Source organism: Pimephales promelas, chromosome 24 (genome assembly GCF_988280905.1).
Source record: "Pimephales promelas chromosome 24, fPimPro1.hap1.1, whole genome shotgun sequence".
NCBI classification, from domain to species: Eukaryota; Metazoa; Chordata; class Actinopteri; order Cypriniformes; family Leuciscidae; genus Pimephales; species Pimephales promelas.
The window spans coordinates 21,330,001-21,349,223 of record NC_142792.1 but is presented as its reverse complement, the minus strand read 5'-3'; the positions used below and the strand labels follow the sequence as shown (position 1 = coordinate 21,349,223).

The 19,223-nt window shown below is 45.8% G+C and overlaps 1 protein-coding gene and 6 non-coding genes across 7 annotated transcripts in view; 6 read left to right on the top strand and 1 right to left on the bottom strand.

The window, feature by feature from the left end:
- Positions 1–2,035: 2,035 nt before the first annotated feature.
- trnap-agg (transfer RNA proline (anticodon AGG)) lies at positions 2,036–2,107 on the top strand. The gene has a single exon. It is a non-coding gene; the product is annotated as a tRNA-Pro (tRNA).
- Positions 2,108–2,557: 450 nt separating this feature from the next.
- trnaq-cug (transfer RNA glutamine (anticodon CUG)) lies at positions 2,558–2,629 on the top strand. The gene has a single exon. It is a non-coding gene; the product is annotated as a tRNA-Gln (tRNA).
- An 8,384-nt stretch (positions 2,630–11,013) lies between these two features.
- Positions 11,014–11,085, top strand: trnap-agg (transfer RNA proline (anticodon AGG)). Its single transcript has one exon. It is a non-coding gene; the product is annotated as a tRNA-Pro (tRNA).
- A 648-nt stretch (positions 11,086–11,733) lies between these two features.
- Positions 11,734–11,806, bottom strand: trnaa-agc (transfer RNA alanine (anticodon AGC)). The gene has a single exon. It is a non-coding gene; the product is annotated as a tRNA-Ala (tRNA).
- Positions 11,807–12,040: 234 nt separating this feature from the next.
- On the top strand, positions 12,041–12,112 carry trnap-agg (transfer RNA proline (anticodon AGG)). Its single transcript has one exon. It is a non-coding gene; the product is annotated as a tRNA-Pro (tRNA).
- Positions 12,113–12,285: 173 nt separating this feature from the next.
- trnaq-uug (transfer RNA glutamine (anticodon UUG)) lies at positions 12,286–12,357 on the top strand. The gene has a single exon. It is a non-coding gene; the product is annotated as a tRNA-Gln (tRNA).
- A 1,605-nt stretch (positions 12,358–13,962) lies between these two features.
- The window catches only part of LOC148965240 (uncharacterized), a 6,241-nt gene continuing 980 nt past the window's right edge, over positions 13,963–19,223 (top strand). Inside the window, exons 1-9 of the mRNA XM_089127325.1 lie at positions 13,963–14,770; positions 14,851–14,913; positions 14,981–15,067; positions 15,613–16,174; positions 16,302–16,629; positions 16,711–17,518; positions 17,624–17,830; positions 18,228–18,682; positions 18,770–19,223. The exon at positions 18,770–19,223 is cut by the window's right edge and continues 52 nt beyond it. Coding sequence (XP_088983451.1) covers positions 13,963–14,770; positions 14,851–14,913; positions 14,981–15,067; positions 15,613–16,174; positions 16,302–16,629; positions 16,711–17,518; positions 17,624–17,830; positions 18,228–18,682; positions 18,770–19,223 — 3,772 coding nt within the window. The remainder of the gene's footprint in view (positions 14,771–14,850; positions 14,914–14,980; positions 15,068–15,612; positions 16,175–16,301; positions 16,630–16,710; positions 17,519–17,623; positions 17,831–18,227; positions 18,683–18,769) is intronic.

The following is a 19,223-nucleotide window of genomic DNA, read 5'->3' as shown; positions in this document are numbered from 1 at the left end:
TACTGTGTACTGTGAATATCCTCACATGTTCTACTTACTGTCTGAGTCTGGAAGTCTGCAGCACCGCTGGGGGAAAAGTAAGCTTTTAATCCACTGCTTCATTACCGTGCACCAACGAGAGTACCCTGTACTGTGAAGAATCCTTACCTGCCATACTTGCTGTATGAGTCTGGAAGTCTGCAGCACCGCTGGGGGAAAAGTAAGCTTCTAATCCACTGCTTCATTACTGTGCACCAACGAGAGTACTTTGTACCGTGAAGAATCCTTACCTGACATACTTACTCTTGGGTCTGGAAGTCTGCAGCACCGCTGGGGAGAAGTAAGCTTCAACCCCCCTGTTCCATCATCGTACATCGACGAGAGTCTCTTGAACTGTGAGAAACCTTTGGTTTAATAAAGATTGTTATTCCTTTGAAACTTATCTCTGTCTCCGGGTACTCTGTTGTGTGCCTGTGGTGTCGGCTCCTCACGGTGGTGACTCGGTTAGAGGGGGGGTGGTTGGTCACCTGAGCATTCCTCCCCTCGACCTGTGACACCTTTAAGCACTGTTATTGTGAAATACCACGGGCTTTTAGATGTTTTAATAAAACACTATTTAATGCGCACGCTAAAGATACGTGCATTTTAATACTTTTAAACAACGTGTTGTTATGAAAAGTGTAGCTTTTGTTCAGATGTTTTATATAAAATGGAGCAATTTACTAAATAGTGTGTAAAGGTATGACTCGTACTGCGTCTTAATGATATAAATTGACTAAAAATGGTTTTAAACACTTTTAAAACAGATGTTTATTTAAAAACGTGCGTCTTAATGATATAAATTGTTTTAATACCTTTAAGCACTGTTACTGTGAAATACCACGGGCTTTTAGATGTTTTAAGAAAACACTATTTAATGCTCACGCTAAAGATGCATGTATTTTAATACTTTTAAACAACGTGTCGTTATGAAAAGTGTAGCTTTTGTTCAGATGTTTTATATAAAATGGAGCAATTTACTAAATAGTGTGTAAAGGTATGACTCGTACTGCGTCTTAATGATATAAATTGGCTAAAAATGGTTTTAAACACTGTAAAACGTAAGTCTTTTAAAAAAAATAATGGTTTAGAAAAACTGTTTTCTGGAATGAAAAAACCCACTTGTTTGACTTTTTCTGTAAAATGGTCGATCTTTGACTTTTTAATGCATTTTTAAATTGTTTTAAAGGTTTTTAACATAAAATATATATGAAGCTGTGTATTTTTAATGAAACACTAAAAAAGTATTTTAGAAAACTTTTTTAATAGAACAGTAAAATATATTACAACGTTATTGTATTTGAAACTTGTAATATTTGTTTGTACAACTTCAAGTCTGTGTAAAAGATTTTTCTTTTAATAAAAATCACTAAACCTATCTTTGTTTTATGTCATCCTTAAAGATTGAAAATGTATTGTTTTTCCACCAAATTTTGTACATTTTTACATCGAACAAGACAGGTGTAACAGGTGTACAATCGCTAGCGTCCAGTCCGGGACCGGGTCGGAGTGGGATGGGGGTCCGGTTCGTGGGAAAATTTTCCCACCATCACGTGACCAGTCCAGAAGTGGGGTGGTGGTGAAGGGATGGTGGGGGTGGAAAGAGGAGGGGAGACCGTGGGAATTTTCCCACGGTGTACGTACAGTCCATAAATGGGAGGGGGTAAAAGGGGCGGGGCTTATTTTTATGGGGGGCAATAAAACTGTCACTTTCAGTTTGATGACTTGTGCCCCATACATTCTCTCTGCTAAGCGAGCGCTCTACCATTTGAGCTAATTCCCCTCCACGACGTGGCGAGAAGGTGTCCATCACTCTCAAAGAAAACGGCCTGGAGCGATACCTTTCGTCTTTGCAAGTGCTGCAGCGTGGCCACAAAGCAAAGAGACCGTATTTCCTCTGTGCTGGCAACTTTGCACTGCCTCCCGTTTAGTTGCACATTTAATGAAACTTTTGTTCTTTAAGCCTCAAAAACGGAAACATTTGCGGCCAGGCAGTAGCAGAAAGGGCGTGTGTGTTGGCTCGTTGGTCTAGGGGTATGATTCTCGCTTAGGGTGCGAGAGGTCCCGGGTTCAAATCCCGGACGAGCCCCTTAGGCTTTGCTTTTAATCTCTTCGGCCTGACTAGGGCGACTGGGATATTTCTGGGGAATTTGGGGAGAAAAGCAGTCTGGGCCGGTGCGGTTAGCTCAATTGGTTAGAGCGTGGTGCTAATAACAGCACTTTCACTGCCTTTCAGATGGCCAGGGAGCAGCGTGAGGTGGTTCCATGGTGTAATGGTTAGCACTCTGGGCTTTGAATCCAGCGATTCGAGTTCAAGTCTCGGTGGAACCTTTTCAGCTTTTTTTGCGGAAGGGCTGGAAAAAACAGAGCTGATGCGCAACCGCTGAAGTGGCGGTGAAACTGGCAATCTGAAACCCATTCGGGATCGGGGAAACGTGGGCTTAAAAAGAAAAAGCTTCACTTGCTCTTTGCTGTCCACCTTCTGGGCTGAATGACTAAACACCTCTGCCGCTCGGTGGGAAAAAGCCACCCACGCCAAGGTTCCATGGTGTAATGGTTAGCACTCTGGACTCTGAATCCAGCGATCCGAGTTCAAATCTCGGTGGGACCTGTTTTTGACGGGAATGTGCGCAGTACCTGGTCCGAAAAAAAAACTTTTCCTCAGCGCTCATCCTCAAAAGCTCATCTAGGGAGTGCCCCTTTGAAGTGAGCGTAAAAAGGGCATTGCACAGCGTGGAGAATGCGGGCGTCGATCCCGCTACCTCTCGCTTGCGCCTGCTGCTTCCTACCGGTTGAGCCAAAGTAAGCCCAAAGTAAGCCCACGTGAGCCAATCGCGTTCTCTCCTGGTGCTTACTTTTGACCAATCGCGTTCTTTCCTGGGGCTTACTTTTGACCAATCGCGTTTCTCTCCTGTGGCTTACTTTTGACCAATCGCGTTTCTCTCCCGGCTCTGCTCCTGTGGCTTTCTTTTGACCAATCGGCAACCGCTATTATTATCGTCACTTTTGCAATCTTCGCAACAGGTAAGGCTATTCTTCACGACTGTATAATCGATCATTATTTATTTATAAACAGTGTGTATTTTTAGACAATTAAACATGCCAATAAAGCTATCTAGCGTGTAATAGCACACGTTTTCTTCTGTACATATGAACCTGCAACTTTTCCATGATAAATACAGTAAAAAACATGTAACTACTGTCAAGATAATTAGCCGACTGCTAATTAAGCTATATCCTTCTTAAACCATTTTTTTTTGTTAATTTAGTATTTTTTGTGTCATTACATTATTTTGAGCACAAGAACATTTATAGAAAAACTTAAAAAAAAACGTTTAATTCATAAATGTTATACTATACTATGTTATACATCAGTATACATATTTATGTTATACTTTTAAATACTATGTTATACATATTTAAAAAGATATGAATAGGCAAAAACATGTTTGTTTTTTTTAAATCACCAATATAATTTTTTAGGTTTCAGGATACAAATGATTCTTAATTTGATCTATTTGATGATCATATTATTATGAATTGTCATACGCCTTTATGTTATATTTTGTGTTTCGTAGTAATCTCTGCCACAAAATCTAAATAAAACAAAGCCATTTAAGCATGGCATGATATCAGCAAGATTGTACCAAGAAGTGTTATTTATTTTCTTATTAATAAGTTCATCACACTATTTACAATTTGTACACAAGGCAATTCAAAGTGATTCACAGTTGTGTATAAAAAACAACAATAATGCTTATGAACATAATAATAATAATAATCATTAATTATTATAATATTATAATAATTAATTACATAAAAAACAAATACTGTAGTAAAATACTTTCAGTTGGAATATGACAGCTATGTAACGTTCTGTTTATGCCTGAGTCCTTTCAGATAATGTATGCATACCCAGTTTTACGAAGAACCTCTGAGGGTCGACTCCTTATGGGGCCAACTGAGGAGGCCAATAGTAGGGAGATCGTGTTGGCAGGGAGGGCCAGGAGTAAGGAGGAGGTCCTGGCTGAGGCCACTGCCTTTGTGAGGCAGAATGGAGGGAATCCTGGAGACCAGTTCCTGGTTCTGGCTCACTGCAAGATCCAGTTTGGGAAACACCAGGGTCAGAGGTTCCTGTGGCTGCTGGAGAACTCACTGGGGTATGCCTGCTATCTGGTCAGCAGCATTTTGAGGGAGGAGGAGAGGGACAACCCGCTGTCGGCCAACAAACACCTGTTCCTCAGATACACCTCGCAGATCAGGGAGGTTGGCGATGCTGTGGAGGTGTATCAGAAAAAACAGGCCATGCTGCTGGAGGCCCAGAGGACAGGAGACTCTGGATGTCTGATGGTGGAGTTTGGGGATTTTAAGGGTAGGTCAATGAAGGAGGTGTATGAGGACCCAAGCAAGGAGGCCCAGGCTCTCATCACCTACCTGGAGAAGGCAAAGGCCAGGCCTAACACTAACATGGCCCTTTTCAAAGCATACGTGCTGAAGAGGCAGGCTCCAGCCCACATGCCCAGCACCACTATGCCCGTAGCATCTGTCCCCACTGCTGCTGTGCCCACTGCCACTGTGTCTGTTCCTCCTCCACCTACTGCCACTAAGAACAGGCCGGCACTGCCGGCAACCAATGTGAAGGCCCTGTTGGCGCGGGGGAAGCATTTATCTCCTTCACTGCTGGCACAAAAGATTTTGTCTCCAGCCAAACCCTGTAAGTGATTTGCTAGCTTTAAAATCATTACAGTATATATTATGCAGTATATATGTCTAACGAAAATACGTGTTCAACAGCTGCAGGACCACGTGTACCTCCTGCGTCTAAGTCCGCTGCCCGGAGACAGCTCTTTACATGTGGTGAGTATCACTTAACACATACAAGTGTGTTGGTGACATGTGCTTAGTGTTTTATGTTATTTTACAGACTCTGCTGCTACGGATTTTTTTGAGGAGGAAGATGACCTGGAGATGGCAACTGTAGCCTCCCAAGCTGAGGAACAACTTCCTCAAGGTATGTAAATCTTAAACAATACTTTACAAACAACTACAAATAAAACAAAACAGTATTTTTTAAATGACATATCATATTATTTTATTTCACAACACAGAGGAATGGCACTTCTCAGGTGTCAATCTACATTCACTCTTTGAGTGAACATCCTCAAAGGAAAAAAGAGAATTTAAAGGTGTATGTAAAAGGTTTTATTTTATTTTTTATCATAATCACTGACTAAAGCTCATTCTTGTCATCTCACACTTCCCCCACTCCCCTTGGAATAAGTGGCTGTTGTAGTGTTTGGTCTGCTTCGCTTCACACTTGGCTGATCCCATCTTTTTTTCTTCTTGTATTTCTTCTAATGGTGCTTGGATGAAAAACAGGATGATTTTCACTGCTTCCTTCCATCTTTTCATCATCATGTCGTCTCTCTACTAATCATACATGCTTTGCAGTAAACTTTGTAATCGCAGTAGCTGTCCAGCAGAGCTGAGAAAGTCATGCAGTGAAAGTCTAAAACAATAAGATAATTTTGTTGTGTTTTTTTACGCTCCAGCCACTGCAGGCTCGAGAGGCCCTGCTCCTGCCCCGGCTCCTGCTCCTGCCCCTTATCCTGCTCCTCCTTCATTGTGGACCCCTGGCCAGGTGTCCCAGTCGCCTGCAGAGCTTCCTGTCCACTGGAAAGAGCAACTCCCATCTTTCCAGCAGGACTGGATCAGGAAGACTCTGTTCAGGGCCAACATAAAAACAGGGAAGCCTGAGCTGGTGCCACATCCCAACTTCTGGTGGTACCCTCCCCAGCCCCCGACCGTCTTCACCCAGCCCCCTACTTCTCCTGATATTTTCTTCTGCCGCCCTTTGTTCCTCTGGATGCCGCTAAAGCTGTGGTCCATTCCACTTGTCTGTGTCCAGCCAGCCTGCAATAACCACAAGCTGACAGCTGCTGGCCTTTATCGCACTGTGCGCAAGGTCCTGGACATAGACGGGTGGTATGACATGGCCACAGAGTATCTGGAGTGCAAAGGGTGCAAGAAGAAGTATCCCGCCTGGTCTGAAGACATCCTGGGACAGCTCGACATGGGACACCGCAGAAAATTCCCCGCCATTCTGACATACAGGTAGAACACATTCGTATTTAGAGCAATGCACTGTAATTTGTTGTACTGTATAAAATCAAATACGTTGCTTTACTGACATTGAAATAATAAGATGTGGCACTGAACATAATTATTTGACTGTCTGTAGGTACTCGTGTGACTACCGTGTAGTCATAATGATGCGGGAGAGGACCCGGGGGAACAGTGTCACACAGCTTTACAAAAAGCTGCAGGAGCTGCACACCTCAGCGTGGTCACAGCGGACGCTGGAGTACCTCACTGTCTGTGAGCCCTTCACAGACTCCTCCATTGTTGAGCCTCCACTCTTTTCTGCGCCCCCGCCCCTCCCACCCATCCCCAAACCCAAGTGGCTGTTGTCTGTGTATGCCAGGGACGTCCTCTCGCGGCTACCTGAGGTCAAGGCCAAAATAACCTCAGTCTTTGGCTCTGTCCTCAAGATGGACTCCACCAAAAAGGTATTAAAAGTCAAGTTTGAGTAATAATAATTGTTATTATCTTAAATTTTTCTGACAATTGTTTTGTTCTACTGTTTTTTTTTTTTACATAGGTCACAAAAAAACTGGCCGGCGCTGCTGCCAACACTGCTGGTTGGTGCACTAATGTAGGCAATGAGCACGGCCAGGTGTTGGTGTCAGTCCTCACAGCGGCAGAGGGGCATGGATTGTGGCCCATGGCGGTGGGTCTCATGAAGAGGTACAGGGAGGCGGGAGTGGCACCACCCGCCATCATGTACGTGGACAGAGACTGCTGCAGCCCACACGCGCACAGACAGTCGCAGGTCAGAGCCATGTTCATAGAGTGGGATGAGCTCCAAGTGCGCCTAGACATTTGGCACTTCATGCGGCGCTTTGCAGCAGGTGTCATCACGGAGGCTCATCAGCTCTACGGCACCTTCATGGCTCGGCTTTCCAGGTGCATCTTTGAGCTGGATCCAGATGATGTCGCTGCTCTACGGTTGGCCAAACAGGGGGAGTTACAGGCCAGAGGAGCTGGTCCAGTCTCAGAGAAGGCTCTGGATAAGCTGATCACCAGGAAGGAGTTGGCACTGCACTGTCGGAAGCGGACCAGAGGAGTGGAGGAGACCACCTGGAGGATCAAGGCGCTCATTGATGAGATGGACAGTGAGAAGGGGAGGGACACTCTGGGTGTACCATTGCTGGACCACAAGCGAATCCAACAGGTCTGGATAGACCAGCAGAGGCACATCGCCTGTATTCAGGACCCAGAGGGCTTCCCTCTGTACCAGAAGACAGACACACTGAAGAAGGGTGGTGTGGAGCTCAGCTGCTATCGCTGTGCTCGTGGCTCCACCTCCTTGGAGTCTTTCCACCTCCATTTAAATCGCTTCATCCCAGGTAGGTTATAACTTTTATAACCTGCAAAAAACTTTAAACTTTTATAACCTATTCTGCCATACTGAATACATAGATAACATATATTTGACTTTATTTGACCTGTAGGGACCAGTGCCAGTGATGCGCATTTCCAGGCCTATCTCCTGGAAGGCCTGATGCGCTGGAACCAGGACCGGATGGATGAAGCAGTGAGGGGAAAGACTGACCTGAGGATCTACAATAGCGTTGAGAGGGAGGCAATGGACCGGCTCAGCCGCGAAGTGCTGAAGGTGTCCCTGGATGACCGCTACCAGCCTCCAGGGGCTTACACAGGTAAGAATTATTCATGGTAACTCAAACAAAAGATTATACATTATACAGGTGTATGAGTGTTTGCGTGTACATTTTTTATATTGTATTTCAAATAATTCAACTATTGGTGGAGTTATTTGTGCTTTGTTTAATTTAGGCTTAATTTGACCCTTTATAGACTTATTTCTTTGCTTTCTTTTGCTAAAGTGAATTTGCTTTATTTTGCATTTATGCTTATTATCTTCTTGTTTATTATTTTCATTTATTGATCTGTTAAACTGTGTCAAGCCTACAAACGATCAAACTTTGAAAAGTTTGATTGTTTTTTTGTTTCAGTTTGTTACGGACAAATAGCCACTACAGCTATAATAATTTGATATACTTTGTATAATGTGATGTGCTTTGTATGTGTGTTCTTTTGCAGGGGAGCTGCTGGGTATGGAGTATCTGTACAGTCAGTCTGGGAAATCCCTGACTGTTATGGATAACCCAGAAGAGGAGGATCGGCTGGTGGAGCAGATGACTGATGAGGTGGTGCAGGACGAAGGCTTTGTTGAGGAGGAACCTGAGGACCTCACAGTGCCAGTCCTCTATGACCCCATTGAGCCTGTCCCAGTCCACAGCAGCAGCCCCCAGGCCTTCAACCCCTGTCCCTCTGCACCAGGACCATCCTCACTACAGCCACCCACAGGACTGCAGCACCCTGCCCAGCCTCCTCTGCAGTCTCCTCCACACCCTTCTGTCCAACCAAGTGCTGCCTCTGCTCCTGCAACATCAACTGGGTCCAGTGTTGCAGACCAGGCTCCTGTAAGTAAGCTTCTCATTATTAGTTTCTATTTGCTTTTGCACTCTGACATTTAACATGCTGTGTATTGTTATTGTAATAACCTGCAGGCTCCTGTTCTTGGACCCGATGGCGTTGCAGGCTGGGATAAGGTGCAGGATCTGGCTGAGTACCTGGTGTCCCTCCGTCAGGCACTCTACCTGGACGAGCAGCAGGTCACAGAGGTCATCCGTCTGTGGACTGCTCTTCCTGATGGGGACAAGAGGAAGATTCACTATCAGCCCAGACACCAGCCCAAACTGACCCACGGACGCTTCAAGGCTCCGAAAAACACAGGAGTGACACCGGGTGTGGACAGTGTGAAGAGGTGCCTGATTGGTCATCCTGGGGGGCCGGCTCAGTGGCCCAGCACCAGTCGCTTAGTTGAGGCCATGTGCATCAAACTGTGTGCACTGCACAAGTCCCCAACTAAGAAGGATGGAGTCCGTCTTCCTCGTTGGACTAAGGTGCTCACAGATTACCACCACATCTGAGACCTGGTGCTGAACTGCCAAACTCTGATGGAGGCCACGTCACTTCAGCTGTTTGTGCTGAATCAGAGGACTCTCACTCAGTGGTAAGCATGGTTTTACATTGACATTTGAAAGAAAGGGATAGCAGTTATTTATTATGAATACATTTTTTGATTGCAGGTTTAATCGAAGGGAGAACACCCAGGAAGTGACTGTCCTTACCCAGGGCCTTGCTGCAGAAGACCGCATAGCTGTGGCCAGCTCACAGCTGCCTGCTCCACGGGAAAAGCTGGATGAGGCTCCCTCCACATCAGGGGCCCGGCACGAGTTTGTCCTTCCTCCTAACAGAGCGGGACAGGCTCCTAAGCTACGGCCGGGCAGACGACCTGCCAGTGCTACAATTGTGCGGCCAATTATCCCAGCAGCTCCTACTCCTCCCCCAGTTCCTGTGCCACTGCCCCAGTTCATTTTATTGAACACTGCGCCCACACTGCTGGCAGCTGGTGCAGGTGGCGCTTCAGCTGCTCCTCTCCTTTCGTCAGTGTTTCCTGACGTGCGAGAGGCTCCTGCTCCCACTGCCCCAGTGTCTGTCTCCCGCTTCACTCAGAGGAACAGACGACGCAGGGCAGAAGAGGAGGCCAGTGGAGCGCAAAAAAGGAAATATGTCCGTGAAGTGGCTTTTAACAAATGCTCTAAGTGTGGCAAGCCCAAAACCAAGGAGTTCGGCCATAGCCGCTTCGGCAGTGCCACGTTTTGCCCCAGTGTCTCTGGTGGCAAATCTTTAGAGGAGTGGCTGGTAGAACAGCGCCAGCAGAAAAAACCTGAACAGCCACCTCCATAATAAAAATAATCTTCCAACACAGAAAAAAGATCATTTGTAAATACCTGTAAATAAATATCTATGTGTAAATACAGTTATGTTCATTTTCTCTCTATCTTTCTGTAATGTCTTGTTTGTTTTATTTATATTACAGAATGTTCTATTCTATTTCTACATTGTTAGTTGTTTATTGTTGTTCATTAATGTCTTTATAGTTTTAGTAAATAAATACTGTTCATTTCACTCTTATTCATTGTGCTGCTTTTAATTGCCCTGGAATGTGCAAACTGTACATGGGCCCACCCACTCTTTCATAGAATATACATTATATATAACATATATTGTGTCCATATATTTATGTGTGTGTGTACTTATTTTAATATTTGTGTGCATTCATTTTAATAAAAAAATTACATTTCGATATTTGTATGCATTTGTGTGTATAAAACATTTGAAGTGTCCTAAAATAAATCAGATAAATCACATCAATCAATCCCACACACAAAAAACACATATTTGAATAAACATTTGTATTAGTTTTATTAAACCATAAACATGTAATATGCTCTTTTTTTAATTATATACACAATTAATATCAATCAATATAATGATATGTCACATAGACAACCAAATGAAGGCGCATGCGCAGTTGATCACGCACTAGTCGCGCAGAACACGGGTTCGAGCCCAGCCCGCGGAGGGTGACTTGTTTCACATGTAACTAAAACTCTTCAATAACGTACAGGAATATAGCCCGAATATTGTTGCAGGAAAAAAATCTGCGTTTTTTCGCGTTTTCTGCGTCCTTTTCGCTTGCGTGCGGGGCGCAAAGATTGGACCCCATCTTATGCTAAGCGAGCGCTCTACCATTTGAGCTAATTCCCCTCCACGACGTGTCGAGAAGGTGTCCATCACTCTCAAAGAAAACGGCCTGGAGCGATACCTTTCGTCTTTGCAAGTGCTGCAGCGTGGCCACAAAGCAAAGAGACCGTATTTCCTCTGTGCCGGCAACTTTGCACTGCCTACCGTTTAGTTGCACATTTAATGAAACTTTTGTTCTTTAAGCCTCGAAAACGGAAACATTTGCGGCCAGGCAGTGGCTGAAAGTTCCTGTGTGTTGGCTCGTTGGTCTAGGGGTATGATTCTCGCTTAGGGTGCGAGAGGTCCCGGGTTCAAATCCCGGACGAGCCCCTTCTTAGGCTTTGCTTTTAATCTCTTCGGCCTGACTAGGGCAACCGGGATATTTCTGGGGAATTTGGAGAGAAAAGCAGTCTGGGTCGGTGCGGTTAGCTCAATTGGTTAGAGCGTGGTGCTAATAACAGCACTTTCACTGCCTTTCAGATGGCCAGGGAGCAGCGTGAGGTGGTTGCATGGTGTAATGGTTACCACTCTGGGCTTTGAATCCAGCGATCCGAGTTCAAATCTCGGTGGAGCCTTTTCAGCTTGTTTTCCGGAAGGGCTTGAAAAAACAGAGCTGATGCGCAACCGCTGATGTGGTGGTGAAACTGGCAATCTGAAACCCATTCGGGATCGGGGAAACGTGGGCTTAAAAAGAAAAAGCTTCACTTGCTCTTTGCTGTCCACCTTCTGGGCTGAATGACTAAACACCTCTGCCGCTCGGTGGGAAAAAGCCACCCACGCCAAGGTTCCATGGTGTAACGGTTAGCACTCTGGACCCTGAATCCAGCGATCCGAGTTCAAATCTCGGTGGGACCTGTTTTTGACAGGAATGTGCGCAGTACCTGGTCCGAAAAAAAAACTTTTCCTCAGCGCTCATCCTCAAAAGCTCATCTAGGGAGTGCCCCTTTGAAGTGAGCGTAAAAAGGGCATTGCACAGCGTGGAGAATGCGGGCATCGATCCCGCTACCTCTCGCATGCTAAGCGAGCGCTCTACCATTTGAGCTAATTCCCCTCCACGACGTATCGAGAAGGTGTCCATCACTCTCAAAGAAAACGGCCTGGAGCGATACCTTTCGTCTTTGCAAGTGCTGCAGCGTGGCCACAAAGCAAAGAGACCGTATTTCCTCTGTGCCGGCAACTTTGCACTGCCTACCGTTTAGTTGCACATTTAATGAAACTTTTGTTCTTTAAGCCTCGAAAACGGAAACATTTGCGGCCAGGCAGTGGCAGAAAGGGCCTGTGTGTTGGCTCGTTGGTCTAGGGGTATGATTCTCGCTTAGGGTGCGAGAGGTCCCGGGTTCAAATCCCGGACGAGCCCCTTCTTAGGCTTTGCTTTTAATCTCTTCGGCCTGACTAGGGCAACCGGGATATTTCTGGGGAATTTGGGGAGAAAAGCAGTCTGGGTCGGTGCGGTTAGCTCAATTGGTTAGAGCGTGGTGCTAATAACAGCACTTTCACTGCCTTTCAGATGGCCAGGGAGCAGCGTGAGGTGGTTCCATGGTGTAATGGTTAGCACTCTGGGCTTTGAATCCAGCGATCCGAGTTCAAATCTCGGTGGAGCCTTTTCAGCTTGTTTTCCGGAAGGGCTTGAAAAAACAGAGCTGATGTGCAACCGCTGATGTGGTGGTGAAACTGGCAATCTGAAACCCATTCGGGATCGGGGAAACGTTGGCTTAAAAAGAAAAAGCTTCAATTGCTCTTTGCTGTCCACCTTCTGGGCTGAATGACTAAACACCTCTGCCGCTCGGTGGGAAAAAGCCACCCACGCCAAGGTTCCATGGTGTAACGGTTAGCACTCTGGACTCTGAATCCAGCGATTCGAGTTCAAATCTCGGTGGGACCTGTTTTTGACAGGAATGTGCGCAGTACCTGGTCCGAAAAAAAACTTTTCCTCAGCGCTCATCCTCAAAAGCTCATCTAGGGAGTGCCCCTTTGAAGTGAGCGTAAAAAGGGCATTGCACAGCGTGGAGAATGCGGGCATCGATCCCGCTACCTCTCGCTTGCGCCTGCTGCATCCTGCCGGTTGAGCCAAAGTAAGCCCAAAGTAAGCCCACGTGAGCCAATCGCGTTCTCTCCTGGGGCTTACTTTTGACCAATCGCGTTCTTTCCTGGGGCTTACTTTTGACCAATCGCGTTTCTCTCCTGTGGCTTACTTTTGACCAATCGCGTTTCTCTCCTGTGGCTTACTTTTGACCAATCGCGTTTCTCTCCTGGCTCTGCTCCTGTGGCTTACTTTTGACCAATCGGCGACCGCTATTATTATCGTCATCTTTGCAATCTTCGCAACAGGTAAGGCTATTCTTCACGACTGTATAATCGATCATTATTTATTTATAAACAGTGTGTATTTTTAGACAATTAAACATGCCAATAAAGCTATCTAGCGTGTAATAGCACACGTTTTCTTCTGTACATATGAACCTGCAACTTTTCCATGATAAATACAGTAAAAAACATGTAACTACTGTCAAGATAATTAGCCCACCGCTAATTAAGCTATATCCTCCTTAAACCATTTTTTTTGTTCATTTAGTATTTTTTGTGTCATTACATTATTTTGAGCACAAGAAAATTTATACAAAAACTTTAAAAAAAAAAACGTTTAATTCATAAATGTTATACTATACTATGTTATACATCAGTATACATATTTATGTTATACTTTTAAATACTATGTTATACATATTTAAAAAGATATGAATAGGCAAAAACATGTTTGTTTTTTTAAATCACCAATATAATTTTTTAGGTTTCAGGATACAAATGATTCTCAATTTGATCTATTTGATGATCATATTATTATGAATTGTCATATACGCCTTTATGTTATATTTTGTGTTTCGTAGTAATCTCTGCCACAAAATCTAAATAAAACAAAACCATTTAAGCATGGCATGATATCAGCAAGATTGTACCAAGAAGTGTTATTTATTTTCTTATTAATAAGTTAATCTTACTATTTACAATTTGTACACAAGGCAATTCAAAGTGATTCACAGTTGTGTATAAAAAACAACAATAATGCTTATGAACATAATAATAATAATCATTAATTATTATAATATTATAATAATTAATTACATAAAAAACAAATACTGTAGTAAAATACTTTCAGTTGGAATATGACAGCTATGTAACGTTCTGTTTATGCCTGAGTCCTTTCAGATAATGTATGCATACCCAGTTTTACGAAGAACCTCTGAGGGTCGACTCCTTATGGGGCCAACTGAGGAGGCCAATAGAAGGGAGATCGTGTTGGCAGGGAGGGCCAGGAGTAAGGAGGAGGTCCTGGCTGAGGCCACTGCCTTTGTGAGGCAGAATGGAGGGAATCCTGGAGACCAGTTCCTGGTTCTGGCTCACTGCAAGATCCAGTTTGGGAAACACCAGGGTCAGAGGTTCCTGTGGCTGCTGGAGAACTCACTGGGGTATGCCTGCTATCTGGTCAGCAGCATTTTGAGGGAGGAGGAGAGGGACAACCCGCTGTCGGCCAACAAACACCTGTTCCTCAGATACACCTCGCAGATCAGGGAGGTTGGCGATGCTGTGGAGGTGTATCAGAAAAAACAGGCCATGCTGCTGGAGGCCCAGAGGACAGGAGACTCTGGATGTCTGATGGTGGAGTTTGGGGATTTTAAGGGTAGGTCAATGAAGGAGGTGTATGAGGACCCAAGCAAGGAGGCTCAGGCTCTCATCACCTACCTGAAGAAGGCAAAGGCCAGGCCTAACACTAACATGGCCCTTTTCAAAGCATACGTGCTGAAGAGGCAGGCTCCAGCCCACATGCCCAGCACCACTGTGCCCGTTGCATCTGTCCCCACTGCTGCTGTGCCCACTGCCACTGTGTCTGTTCCTCCTCCACCTACTGCCACTAAGAACAGGCCTCTGCTGGCAACCAATGTGAAGGCCCTGTTGGCGCGGGGGAAGCATTTATCTGCTTCACTGCTGGCACAAAAGATTTTGTCTCCAGCCAAACCCTGTAAGTAATTTGCTAGCTTTAAAATCATTACAGTATATATTATGCAGTATATATGTGTGACGAAAATACGTGTTCAACAGCTGCAGGACCACGTGTACCTCCTGCGTCTGAGTCCGCAGCCCGGAGACAGCTCTTTACATGTGGTGAGTATCACTTAACACATACAAGTGTGTTGGTGACATGTGCTTAGTGTTTTATGTTATTTTACAGACTCTGCTGCTATGGATTTTTTTGAGGAGGAAGATGACCTGGAGATGGCAACTGTAGCCTCGCAAGCTGAGGAACAACTTCCTCAAGGTATATTAATCTTAAACAATACTTTACAAACAACTACAAATAAAACAAAACAGTATTTTTAAATGACATATCATATTATTTTATTTCACAACACAGAGGAATGGCACTTCTCAGGTGTCAATCTACATTCACTCTTTGAGTGAACATCCTCAAAGGAAAAAAGAGAATTTAAAGGTGTATGTAAAAGGTTTTATTTCATTTTTTTTATCATAATCACTGACTAAAGCTCATTCTTGTCATCTCACACTTCCCCCACTCCCCTTGAAATAAGTGGCTGTTGTAGTGTTTGGTCTGCTTCGCTTTCACGCTTCACACTGATCCCATCTTTTTTTCTTCTTGTATTTCTTCTAATGGTGCTTGGATGAAAAACAGGATTATTTTCACTGCTTCCTTCCATCTTTTCATCATCATGTCATCTCTCTACTAATCATACATGCTTTGCAGTAAACCTTGTAATCGCAGTAGCTGTCCAGCAGAGCTGAGAAAGCCATGCAGTGAAAGTCTAAAACAATAAGATAATTTTGTTGTGTTTTTTTACGCTCCAGCCACTGCAGGCTCGAGAGGCCCTGCTCCTGCTCCTGCTCCCGCTCCTGCCCCCTATCCTGCTCCTCCAGCATTGTGGACCCCTGGCCAGGTGTCCCAGTCGCCTGCAGAGCTTCCTGTCCACTGGAAAGAGCAACTCCCATCTTTCCAGCAGGACTGGATCAGGAAGACTCTGTTCAGGGCCAACGTAAAAACAGGGAAGCCTGAGCTGGTGCCACATCCCAACTTCTGGTGGTACCCTCCCCAGCCCCCGACCGTCTTCACCCAGCCCCCTACTTCTCCTGATATTTTCTTCTGCCGCCCTCTGTTCCTCTGGATGCCGCTGAAGATGTGGTCCATTCCACTTGTCTGTGTCCAGCCAGCCTGCAATAACCACAAGCTGACAGCTGCTGGCCTTTATCGCACTGTGCGCAAGGTCCTGGACATAGACGGGTGGTATGACATGGCCACAGAGTATCTGGAGTGCAAAGGGTGCAAGAAGAAGTATCCAGCCTGGTCTGAAGACATCCTGGGACAGCTCGACATGGGACACCGCAGAAAATTCCCCGCCATTCTGACATACAGGTAGAACACATTCGTATTTAGAGCAATGCACTGTAATTTGTTGTACTGTATAAAATCAAATACGTTGCTTTACTGACATTGAAATAATAAGATGTGGCACTGAACATAATTATTTGACTGTCTGTAGGTACTCGTGTGACTACCGTGTAGTCATAATGATGCGGGAGAGGACCCGGGGGAACAGTGTCACACAGCTTTTCAAAAAGCTGCAGGAGCTGCACACCTCAGCGTGGTCACAGCGGACGCTGGAGTACCTCACTGTCTGTGAGCCCTTCACAGACTCCTCCATTGTTGAGCCTCCACTCTTTTCTGCGCCCCCGCCCCTCCCACCCATCCCCAAACCCAAGTGGCTGTTGTCTGTGTATGCCAGGGACGTCCTCTCGCGGCTACCTGAGGTCAAGGCCAAAATAACCTCAGTCTTTGGCTCTGTCCTCAAGATGGACTCCACCAAAAAGGTATAAAAAGTGAAGTTTGAGTAATAATAATTGTTATTATCTTAAATTTTTCTGACAATTGTTTTGTTCTACTGTTTTTAGGTCACCAAAAAACTGGCCGGCGCTGCTGCCAACACTGCTGGTTGGTGCACTAATGTTGGCAATGAGCACGGCCAGGTGTTGGTGTCAGTCCTCACAGCGGCAGAGGGGCATGGATTGTGGCCCATGGCGGTGGGTCTCATGAAGAGGTACAGGGAGGCGGGAGTGGCACCACCCGCCATCATGTATGTGGACAGAGACTGCTGCAGTCCACATGCACACAGACAGTCGCAGGTCAGAGCCATGTTCATAGAGTGGGATGAGCTCCAAGTGCGCCTAGACATTTGGCACTTCATGCGGCGCTTTGCAGCAGGTGTCATCACGGAGGCTCATCAGCTCTACGGCACCTTCATGGCTCGGCTTTCCAGGTGCATCTTTGAGCTGGATCCTGATGATGTCGCTGCTCTACGGTTGGCCAAACAGGGGGAGTTACAGGCCAGAGGAGCTGGTCCAGTCTCAGAGAAGGCTCTGGATAAGCTGATCACCAGGAAGGAGTTGGCACTGCACTGTCGGAAGCGGACCAGAGGAGTGGAGGAGACCACCTGGAGGATCAAGGCGCTCATTGATGAGATGGACAGTGAGAAGGGGAGGGACACTCTGGGTGTACCATTGCTGGACCACGAGCGAATCCAACAGGTCTGGATAGATCAGCAGAGGCACATCGCCTGTATTCAGGACCCAGAGGGCTTCCCTCTGTACCAGAAGACAGACACACTGAAGAAGGGTGGTGTGGAGCTCAGCTGCTATCGCTGTGCTCGTGGCTCCACCTCCTTGGAGTCTTTCCACCTCCATTTAAATCGCTTCATCCCAGGTAGGTTATAACTTTTATAACCTGCAAAAAACTTTAAACTTTTATAACCTATTCTGCCATACTGAATACATACGTAACATATATTTGACTTTATTTGACCTGTAGGGACCAGTGCCAGTGATGCGCATTTCCAGGCCTATCTCCTGGAAGGCCTGATGCGCTGGAACCAGGACCGGATGGATGAAGCAGTGAGGGGAAAGACTGACCTGAGGATCTACAGTAGCATTGAGAGGGAGGCAATGGACCGGCTCAGCCGCAAAGTGCTGAAGGTGTCCCTGGATGACCGCTACCAGCCTCCAGGGGCTTACACAGGTAAGAATTATTCATGTTAACTCAAACAAAAGATTATACATTATACAGGGGTATGAGTGTTTGAGTGTACATTTTTTATATTGTATTTCAAATAATTCAACTATTGGTGGAGTTATTTGTGCTTTGTTTAATTTAGGCTTAATTTGACCCTTTTTAGACTTATTTCTTTGCTTTCTTTTGCTAAAGTGAATTTGAGTGCATTTATGCTTATTATCTTCTTGTATATTATTTTCATTTATTGATCTGTTAAACTGTATCAAGCCTACAAACGATCAAACTTTGAAAAGTTTGATTGTTTTTTTGTTTCAGTTTGTTATGGACAAATAGCCACTACAGCTATAATAATGTGATAAACTTTGTATAATGTGATGTGCTTTGTATGTGTGTTCTTTTGCAGGGGAGCTGCTGGGTATGGAGTATCTGTACAGTCAGTCTGGGAAATCCCTGACTGTTATGGATAACCCAGAAGAGGAGGATCGGCTGGTGGAGCAGATGACTGATGAGGTGGTGCAGGACGAAGGCTTTGTTGAGGAGGAACCTGAGGACCTCACAGTGCCAGTACTCTATGACCTCATTGAGCCTGTCCCAGTCCACAGCAGCAGCCCCCAGACCTTCAACCCCTGTCCCTCTGCACCAGGACCATCCTCACTACATCCACCCACAGGACTGCAGCACCCTGCCCACCCTCCTCTGCAGTCTCCGCTTCTGCGCCCTGCCCAGCCTCCTCTGCAGTCTCCGCTTCTGCGCCCTGCCCAGCCTCCTCTGCAGTCTCCTCCACGGCCTTCTGTCCAGCCAAGTGCTGCCTCTGCTCCTGCAACATCAACTGGGTCCAGTGTTGCAGACCAGGCTCCTGTAAGTAAGCTTCTCATTATTAGTTTCTATTTGCTTTTGCACTCTGACATTTAACATGCTGTGTATTGTTATTGTAATAACCTGCAGGCTCCTGTTCTTGGACCCGATGGCGTTGCAGGCTGGGATAAGGTGCAGGATTTGGCTGAGTACCTGGTGTCCCTCCGTCAGGCACTCTACCTGGACGAGCAGCAGGTTACAGAGGTCATCCGTCTGTGGACTGCTCTTCCTGATGGGGACAAGAGGAAGATCCACTATCAGCCCAGACACCAGCCCAAACTGACCCACGGACGCTTCAAGGCTCCGAAAAACACAGGAGTGACACCAGGTGTGGACAGTGTGAAGAGGTGCCTGATTGGTCATCCTGGGGGGCCGGCTCAGTGGCCCAGCACCAGTCGCTTAGTTGAGGGCATGTGCATCAAACTGTGTGCACTGCACAAGTCCCCAACTAAGAAGGATGGAGTCCGTCTTCCTCGTTGGACTAAGGTGCTCGCGGATTACCACCACATCCGAGACCTGGTGCTGAACTGCCAAACTCTGATGG